At 40.0% G+C, this 10,407-nt stretch overlaps 1 protein-coding gene across 1 annotated transcript in view; it reads left to right on the top strand.

Annotated features, from left to right (window-relative positions):
- TAF1 (TAF1 RNA polymerase II, TATA box binding protein (TBP)-associated factor, 250kDa) overlaps positions 1-4,206 on the top strand; it is a 78,097-nt gene extending 73,891 nt beyond the window's left edge. The window contains exon 41 of the mRNA XM_008567573.1: positions 2,333-4,206. Coding sequence (XP_008565795.1) covers positions 2,333-2,555 — 223 coding nt within the window. The 3' untranslated portion in view covers positions 2,556-4,206. The remainder of the gene's footprint in view (positions 1-2,332) is intronic.
- The last annotated feature ends 6,201 nt before the right edge of the window (positions 4,207-10,407 follow it).

Genomic DNA, 10,407 nt, shown 5'->3' with positions numbered 1-10,407 from the left:
ACCGCCTCTGCTTGGTTCATTGGAACACTTATTCTATTTTATAGTATGAAGTGTTTCCCGACTGTAGAATCACAATAAAGCCAAATGAGGTTTAAATTAAATTTGCTGTAGGGCCGGCCCAGTGGCTCACTCGGGAGAGTGCGGTGCTGATGGCACCAAGGCCCCGGGTTCGGATCCCATATAGGGATGGCCGGTTTGCTCACTTGGAGAGCGTGGTGCTGACAACACCAAGTCAAGGGTTAAGATCCCCTTACCGGTCATCTTTTAAAAAAAAAAAGTAAAAACGCAGCTTCCTTAATGCTTTGCTGCTTGGAAATTTCTTCTGCCAAACATTCCGGTTCACAGCTCTTAAGGCCCACCTTCCACAAAGTCCAAGGGCATGGACACAATGCAGCCAAATTCCTTGCTATGGTGTAGCAAGGGTTATCTTTTGTCCAATTCCTGATAAATTCCTCACATTCCTCACTTCTATCTGAGACCTCATCATCCGCATGGTCTTTACTGTCCACGTTTCTATCTACATTCTGGTCACAACCATTTAACCAATCTCTAAAATGTTCCAAACTTTCCCTCATCTTTTTGTCTTCTGAGTCCTCCAAACTCCTCCAATCTTTGCCCCATTACCCAGTTCCAAAGCTGTAGCCACATTTTCAGGTATCTGTATAGCAACACCCCACTCCTTGGTACCAATTTTCTGTGTTAGTATGATTGTGTTGCTATAACAGAGTACCTGAGACTGGGTAATTTGTAAAAAATGGAGATTAATTTGGCTTACAACTCTGGGGCAGCTGCATCTGGCACGGGCCTCAGGCTGCTTCTGTTCATGGCGGAATGCGGCAGGCAGCCGGCAGGTACAAGCAGATCACATGGCAAGAGGAAGTGAGAGAGAGAGGAGGTGTTGGGGTCTTTTTAAACAACCAGCTCTTGCGGGAACTAATAGAGCAAAAACTCATTAATCCCCCACCTGGGGAGAGCATTAATCCATTCATGAGGGATCCACCCCCATGACTCAAAACAGCTTCCAGCACTGCCACATTGGTGATCAGATTTCCACATGAGTTTTGGAGGGGACAACACATCCAAACTCCATCACCTAATAATCAAAGAAATGCAATACAACAATGAAGTGCCATTTTTACCTATCTGATTGGTGGAGATTAAAATGAATGATAATGCCCAGTGTCAGAAAGGGTGTGAGGGGTAAAAAGACATTCTCAAACTACTGGTGGTAATGTAAATTGATAAAATGGGGTGGATGGGGGAGAGGTTTAGTGATATATCATTATAAATCAAAAAAACTTTAAATGTGCATCCCCTTTGGCCCAAAAGTTTCATATCTAGGAAATTATTCTCTGGGAATAATAAAACACTTTCATGAAGATGTTTGTGTAAGGATGTTTGTAACAGCATTGTTTCTAATAGTAAAAATTGGAGCTAGCTTAAATGTCAGTGAGAGACTGTTAAATTATGTTACAGCCATACAGTGGAATACCATGCAGCTATTAAAATTATGCTATAGGTGTATGTTTATTGACACAAAAAGATGTTCATTATATAATCATTAGTTCAAAAACAGATTCCTGGAGAATATGTAGAATATCCCAATTTTGTAAATAAAAAAATGTTGAAATATCTAAAGTGCATAGAAAAAAATTTGGAAGGTCATAAACCAAAAGGTTATCTCTGGATGGTGATGTTATTGGTGATTTTTTTTTTTCTGGTGTATGTTCTAAATATTTTTTAAACCAGTGAACGTGCATTACTCGTGTGATTTTTTTTTTTTAAGTAAAATTTAAGAATAAACAAACAAACAAAAAATAAAGAGCACTCTGGCAGAAGTATGAAGAATTAATTGGAGGAAAGCAAGACTGGAGGTATGAAAACTTATTTCAGTAGTGCAGGCCAGAGATACCAAAGGACTAAGCCATGGTTGGCAGAGTAGAGAATGGAAAGGTGGTGATAGAGACGAGATAGATTAAAGAAAGAATATTCAGGACTATTGACTAATTGGATACATAGGTGAGTGAAAGTGCAAGTGGTAGATGAAACCGTGAGGCTGTCCGAGCATTTATGGTCGTGTAACCTGGCAGCGTGTGTTGTTCAGGTATAGGGGAGTTTGTTTCATTCAGGTTCTTGTGTATATGAAGTTGGCAAGTTGATGTTTTTGAACAGGATCATTTTTTCTCTTGGGGACATGTAGAACAGTCCAGAACCAGTCACTTTAGTGTCCAGGGGAGGTGAGATGGGCTGATCCCTTGGTGGTACTGAGAATGGGAATGGTCAGCTAGAGGATGGTGCCCGAGCTTGAGAGATGACATGTTTCTCTTCTCAGTTATGGGAGCTATGAGGAGCCTGATCCCAAGTCGAACACCCAAGACACAAGCTTCAGCAGCATCGGTGGGTATGAGGTATCAGAGGAGGAAGAAGATGAGGAGGAGGAAGAGCAGCACTCTGGGCCGAGCGTACTAAGCCAGGTCCACCTGTCAGAGGACGAGGAGGACAGTGAGGATTTCCACTCCATTACTGGGGACAGTGACTTGGACTCTGATGAATGAGGCTTCCTTTGGGCCTCCTTGGTCAGCCTTCCTTGTTCTCCAGCCTAGGTGGTTCACCTTTCCCCAATTTGTTTATATTTGTACAGTGTCTGATCCTGAAATCACCAGGTTAACACCTTATTAGCCTTTAAAAAAAATAGTAAGTAAATGATAATAAATCACTTCTACTGATCTTCCTGGGGCAATGTCACCCTTTGATTTAAAACAAAGCATACCCCTTCCCCCTACCACTACCCAAAAGAGGAGAGAGCACATTCGTCTCCAGTGCCCTTTTAACTCCATTTATTGCCCTTGGTGTCATTTTTCCCTGGGGAAGGAGGAGAAATTATGAAAGGACTAATAACTTTATGTCCTCTTAATGTATTAGCAATTTTTCAAGCATGTTATCGTCTCAGTTTTCTAATTTGCAGGCTGGAACAGGTGAGAGCCCCCCACCCCCACCCCCCGCTGGGACAGAGAATTGGGTTCTGGTGGACTCTGTGCCCCACTTAACAAATCTATTGGACAAATTATCCATTATTTTATTATTTATTTGATTATATAATGCCTTGTTCCTAAATGGATTCGAGGCAGATGACTATAAATCTTTGAAACAGCCTGTATGTCAGAAATGATATGTTGCTATATAAATGTGTTCTTTCCCTCCCCCCCAGGGGAAATGGTAGAAAAATGGTAAGAGTTCCTTAGGGCAAAACTGTGTCTTCTGTTTCTTTTCATGCTTAGGATATGGTTCTGTGTATAGTAGGTACTCAGTAAATGTTCCTAACATCATAAAATCCTCAACAGATATGTTACTGAGCATCTGCTCCATGATAAGCACTCTTATCAGATCCTTGGGATGCAAAGGTAAATAAGACACATCTCTTTTACCCAAAGAGCTCACCATCAAGTTGGGGGAGGGAGGGTGGAATTCAAAACATGTTAATAAATCATTACAGTACTGTGAGATAAGTGCAATCAAGAAGCTAGCTATAAAGTATAGGGGAAAGTAGAGGAGTGGTCATGTCTGAAAAAAAAGGGAAGTCTTCCTAGTGGTAATTTTTAAGCTGATTGTTGAAGAATTAGTCGGAGCTTGCCAGATGGAAAAGTACAAGCAGAGTGTAACATGAAGTGAAAAGTCTAGAAATGGCAGAGTGTGTTCCTAGTTTGTTTGTTTGTTTGTTTGTACCTGCCTTGCTCCAGAAAGGATTTAAAGTGGTTTATGTTCCAGTCCTTTAATGCTGGAATGGCTAGAGATGAGACTGAAAGATGGGTAGGAAGCATATTATCAAGAGCTTTGTATTTGATGCTAATGCATGTGAATTTTATATTATGGGAAATGAGCTTTAGAGGAGTGATATAATCAGATTTGTGTTTTAGAAATTTTCTGTGTATTGAATGAATGAAGAAATTGAAGAATCATGTGTAACAAATGTGTGATCCCATTTTTGTAACGACAAAACCATGTGTGTATATTTATGTGTGTTTATATATACTCTTATATGCAAAGGAAAAGGTCTAAAAGAATATATGTTAAACTTCACAATGGATGGGGAATGGGATTGGAGGGGAGGGGGTTTCTGTGGTTATATATATACTGGGTGGGGTATTGTGCTTTTATTTCTGTATTTGAGTTTTTTACATGTGTGTATTATTTTTGTAATAAAACTTTAAAAAAAAAATTCCAGTGGTGGTGTGGAGAATGGTTTGGAGGGGAGCAAATTCAAGTAAGGGGAAATGGAGACCGAACTAGGGCTGTGACATTGGAATGGGGAGGAGGAGGGTGGATTGAGAAATCTTTAGGGGATAGAATCAATAGGACTTGATGACTAATTGACATTTGGGGGTGGAGAATGAAGAATGAAAGATGGCTTCCAGAATTTTGGTTTGGGAGATTGGGTGGTATATGATACTCATTCATTTCAACATTTATCAAACCACCTATTTTTATCAAGCAGTTTGCCAGACGCTGATACGGAAGTAAAGTGTGGTTTCTGGTTGCAAGGAACGAAAGGTCTAGAATGAGAGATAGATAAGTAAATAATTAAGTTTAGTAAAACGTGATCATTGCAGTAAATATTTACAAGGTTCCGTGGTAAGAGGTAGGAGTTCTCGACTCTGCATATGGAGTAAGGACAGGAATGCTTCACAGTGGAGACCCTTAACAGGTAAATCGTGAAGAGTAGGGAGGAGTTTACCAGACAGTCATAGAGGTAGGAGAGCACTTCTAAGCAGAGGGAACAGAATGCTTAGGAGTATGAAATATGTTCGTGGAACTACAAGTAGTTCTGGATATCTGGAATATAGGAAACATGTAGCATAGTGATTACAAGCTCAAAATCAAATGCTCATTTTAGAGAAATCACTATGGCAAGCAGTATGAAAATGGATAGAGTGGGGAGGGGTTATGTCAGATGAGAAATGGAGGCCTAAACTGTGACTGAAGCATTGGTGGTAGGGATGGAATGAGAGGTGTATCTTGTTGACTGGATAATGGAACGCAAGAGGGAATGGAAGCTAGGTTTTTTATCTATGTAATTGGGTAAATGGTGATGCCACTCACTGAATAGGTTGAGGGTGGAAGGTAGGGGAAACAGGTAATTTCTGTTTGGACCACGATACGTAGGGTACAAAGCTTAGGATTTGTGCAACTTTGGGAGTAGGTGAAATCATCCAGAAAGCATGTGTAGAGTCCAAAAAGCATGGAGGACAGAATCCTGGTGAAGACCAATATTTAGGGACAGTCAGACATAAAAAACCTGAAAAGTGATACTTCTCAAACTAGGGAAGGGGTTTTAAGGAAGAAAAAAAAAAGACATACCACAGAAAAATAAAATCAGGCCTGAGAGAGCGTTTGGATTTGGCAACTCACAGGTGATCTGACTAGCAAAAGCAGTTTTAGGAGAGTAGTGAGACTGGAATCCAGCCGGCAGCAGGGTGAAGAACATATGGGAGGTGAGGAAGTGATAGTAGAAATCAGAGTACTCTCAAGAAGCTAGGCTGTGAAGAATGAAAGAGGGAGAGTCTTAAGGAAGACAAGTAAGTATGCTTACATAGGCTTAGGGGAAGATAGCAAGAGAAGGAGGGGTTGGAAAAAACAAGAGGATAATTGTTGGAAGGACCTGTGAAAACGAGATGTTAGCTAACAGAGAAGTTTGCCTTATGAGGAGAGATCTCTTGCCCTGAGATAGAGAAAAGAATGAATGCAGTTATAGATCAATGTGTAGATACAGGAGGTAGGAAATTAGAGTTCACACTTAATAGTTTCAGTTTCCTCTGAGAAATAAGTAAGATCATCCTTGTGACAAAAGTGAAAATGGGATGGGGGCTTGAATAAATTGTTTTAACTACAGAGGGTGATAACGAGAAACTGGAAACAAGCTAAATGTCCTTCAGTAGCAGAGGGGTTGAGTATGTCCATTCAGTGAAAAAACAAGCTGTTAAAAGAATGAGGAAAACCTATATGTGCTAGTGTGAAAAGGTACTCTTGAAAAAAAGTCATAGAATAGTAGATAGGGTTTGATTTCATTTATTTGGGGGACAAAGGATGTAAATCCATGTTTGCATACTCACAGAAAAGATTGGGCAAGATGCACTTTAGACTGTTAACACTTCTAGGAGTGAGGTATAACGAGGTGGGGGCTCATTGTTTTTACTTTAAACCCTTCTATTTAAGCATTTTTGTTTTTTTATTTTTCAGTGGTCACTGAGGAAAATGAGAGCTGGAGCTGGCTAAGAATCCATAAAAGGATCACTGAGTATTTAGTGCACAAGTTAGTTTAAATGTTACCAATTTATTGTGTGATTTTTCTCCAGAGGTACTTAGTAACACAGCTCTCAGGCTGTAGAAGCGGAAAAGGTAAAGCCATCTAGGATGAAGATCTGGTTGTAAGAGAGAGATTGGTGTACCAAGCACTATGCTGGCTGCTGTGATTACAGCTCACAGTCTAGTGTTGGATAAGCCCACTCAAGAGTATGATAAGTGAAATGATAAAATATATACAGTATATATTTTGAAGGTACAGAGGAAGACGTTTAACCCCAACTCTGGAGCAAAGGGAGACCTTCCCAGAGATGACTAGTATGACTTAGCCAGGCAAAGAATGCATTGGGGGTGGGCAGTGGGTATCAATTTAGGCAAAGAAAGAGAGCATGTGAATGTAAATAGTTATGGATGGTTAGAGCATGGTTCACATGGAAGGCGCCAGCAAGAACTGAAACTGTAGAATTAGCCAGGGTCCAGATCCTGGAGAGCTCTGTATGCTTTGCTAAAGAATTTGGACTTATATCCTAAAGGCAGTAGGAATCCATTGAAGGGCTTGGATCCCTTTAGCAGCAATCCAGAATGTGGATTATAGGAGATCAGAACTGGAGATGGTGTGGTAGTCATTTAGGCAAGACATGAATCAATTGTAAGGCAAGAACAGTGGGCAGAGATTTAAGAGAATTTAGGAGGTAGACTCTATAAGACTTGGTGACTGATTAGATGTCGGGGACACTTCAGTTAGTAAATATTCATTGAATCTAGTGGGTACCAGGAGTTATTCTAGATGCTCTGAATACATCAATGGATAAAACACAGTCCCTTCCCTCAATGAGTCTAGAATTTAATGGGAGAGGTGGACAAAAAGCAATAAGAGTGAGATACCGTGAAGAAAATAAAAGTGATATGGGAGGGTATGGGGTGAAGTTGCTAAATTCAGTGGTCAGGGAAGACTTGCTGAATAGCTGTCATTGGCATATAAATAAATATCCATGTATTACTTCTGTAAAGTTAAAACCTTTTTTTTTTTTTCTTTTTGGCAGCTGGTTGGTTCAGGGATCCGAACCCTTGACCTTGGTATTCTAACACTACACTCTAACCAACTGAGCTAACTGGCCAGCCTCAAAACATTTTTTTTTTTTTTTTTAATTTGAAAAGGTAAGCAAAGAACCACAAAAGATATTTTAAAAGACTGGCCAGAGAAGTATGTGGAAACCAGGATACACTGTTTTGGGGGAAGCCAAGGGAGGGAAGTTTCAAAGGATGGAATGGTCAGCAAAAATGTCAATCAGACAAGGACTGAAGTTTGTCTTTTGGATTTAGCAATTGGTGAGCCTGCAAACTGGAATAATGGATGCAGAAGTCAGATGGCAAGCAGGTTGAAGAATTGAAAGTGAGGAAGAAAAAAAAATTGAATGTGAGAAGTAGAAACAGTTTCTAGGAGCTTGATTTGATGAAATAATAGCTATCATTCACTGTTCCAGCCTTTCTGCAGAGAGCTCTATTTACCTGACCTTATTTAATCCTGAACCATCTATGAGATGGATATTATTATTCCCATTTTACAAATGAGGAATCTTGTTCAGGGTCACACAGGTTGAGAGATTAGCCTCAGACTAGAGAAGGACTACCTTTAAATTAAGGGCCGAAAGATGAGTATTACTAGTATATATATACACAGAAGGAAGGGGGCCAACTATGCCTGTGGGCATTATAGACCCTATTAAGAAGTTTTGTCTTTATTCTAAGTAGTGGGAAGTTTTTCAAACGGAGTAGGGTAGAGCCTGGGAAGGTGACCTCAGTTTTGCATTTCCAAATCAATGTGAAAACAGCCAATTTTTCTGTTGGCAGTTTAAGCTTTTGCAATTCCAGAGTCTTAGGAATTACAGTAGAATATTTGCTAAATATAGTAATCTAACTTTTCCCTTCCCCCCAACTCTGAAGATAAACAACTGGTGTGCTTGTTAAAAAACGATTCCTAGGCCCCAGTTCAGCTCTCTTGAGTCAGAATATCTAGTGGAGAAGAGTGCTAGTCTATAAATTGTACAGATGGCCCGTGAATCTCGGGAAGTTTGGGAAACTCTTGATCTAGCAACATTCCCAAGTTGATGTTATCCTCTGTATCAGCTGTTCTTAAACTAGTGTGCATCAAAATGGGGTAGGAACTGCCTATTGTAAATTTCTGTTCCTGGGCTTGGAATGTGCATACCTGTAATTCTGATGCAGACAGTCCCTAAAATAATAGCAGCAACATTATTAATAATCCTTTGATAAACATAAGTACTTTAAATATAGTCATAACTTTTTAAATTATCAAGTATATCATATTTCAGGTTTATCCTTTGCTTTTTGGTTCATGATCACTTAATAATCAAGGTTTTTTAAAATAATAAATGGACCTTAATATTTTTTTTTTTTCCTTTTTGTCTTTTTTCGTGTCCGGCAACGGATCGCAACCCTCAGTGTTGCGCCCGCACCTCGCTCAGCCAGTGAGCGGGAACCGGTCTGTATGTGGGATCCGAACCCTCGGCGGGAGCGCCACCGCGCTCCCAAGCGGCGCACTGTAGCAGTGTGCCACCAAGCCGGCCCTCGATCTTAATATTTTAACTGATGTTGAAAATTGCATATAAATTATAAATTCTGCAAGTTGGTTTAAATGGATATAGACTTTCAAAATCATTTCTGTTAAATTTTGCCTATATAGGTTTGGATTTTCCACATTTGGGGGATTTGGAATCCATTGTTTTTGCTCAACGCTGTATTATAGCTTTTCAATTTTTTAAAAATATCCATTCAGGGCTGGCCCGGTGGCGCACTGCTACAGTGCGCCGCTTGGGAAGCGTGGCAGCGCTCCCGCCGAGGGTTCGGATCCCACATACAGACCGGCCGCTCACTGGCTGAGCGAGGTGTGGGAGCAACACCGAGGGATGCAATCCCGTAGCCGGTCCCAGTCCGGTATGGGCGCGACACTGAGGGTTGCGATCCGTTGCCGGTCACAAAAAAAAAGACAAAAAGGAAAAAATATATATATATCCATTCATCCTGATTTACAATAAAATTAAAATGCACACGGGCCGGCCCGGTGGCTCACTCGGGAGAGTGCGGTGCTGATAACACCAAGGCCCTGGGTTCGGATCCCATATAGGGATGGCCGGTTCGCTCACTGGCTGAGCGTGGTGCTGACAACACCAAGTCAAGGGTTAAGATCCCCTTACCGGTCATCTTTAAAAAAAAAAAAAATGCACATATATCCTTCTGTGTTTGTGACTCTATCACATATATTAAAAATAAGACCTTCCATCAACCAAAAATTTCACTCAGTTATCCTATAGTACAAGGGTATTTCAGAGTTTGTAGAAAAATAGAATTAAAAGATAATATAGATCTTTCCATGAACCTTTTGAAGATGCCTTGTATATGTAAGAAGTGGTCAAATAGCAGAGTAATCAGAATTAAATTACATCTTAATAGGTGGAAAGCATGTCATATCAATGATTACAAAATTACTCTCTCTTCCTCTGTTTTCTTTTTCCTGTGAAATCAGGAATACTTTAAGGGAAGGAAAAGGCTATATTGAAAATTGAAAAATTGGAAGCAAATGAGTGGTCAAAACTAGAGAAACAGTTAAATACTTAGTAAGGAAAAAGTGAGAGATGAGGATTGCTAGGGTGCCAGGGATACTGTTTCAATTCCTCCAACTGTAAAGTGTATGAGAAGAAAGTATATCAGTAGTAAGTTTATCAGAAGCTGTTTATTTTAGACAACTTGACTTCCTAAATTTCTTTATCCTAAATTTTTACATTGTGCCTATTTTTTAAGGTGATGTTAGTATAGTGCTGGGCACATATTATGACCATGTGGTCAAGATTTTAAACCAGACCTTTTGTTTCTTTCTTTCTTTGTTCCCCCAACACATCTGGGTGTTTAAGATAAGCTTTCACAGTAAACGAAGGTTCTAGATTATCATGGGGGTGGGGGGGTGGTAGTGGGGGAGTACTTCTTACCTCTTAGATGATGTGTTCAAACTCTGGTTCTTTAGGCAAGTCCCCTGGGCATTAGATAATAGGATTGTTGTAAAGATTTTTTTTTTTTTTTTTTTTTTTTTTTTTA

Source organism: Galeopterus variegatus, unplaced genomic scaffold (genome assembly GCF_000696425.1).
Source record: "Galeopterus variegatus unplaced genomic scaffold, G_variegatus-3.0.2 Scaffold331, whole genome shotgun sequence".
Lineage (NCBI taxonomy): Eukaryota > Metazoa > Chordata > Mammalia > Dermoptera > Cynocephalidae > Galeopterus > Galeopterus variegatus.
This window is presented reverse-complemented; position numbering and strand designations above follow the sequence as displayed.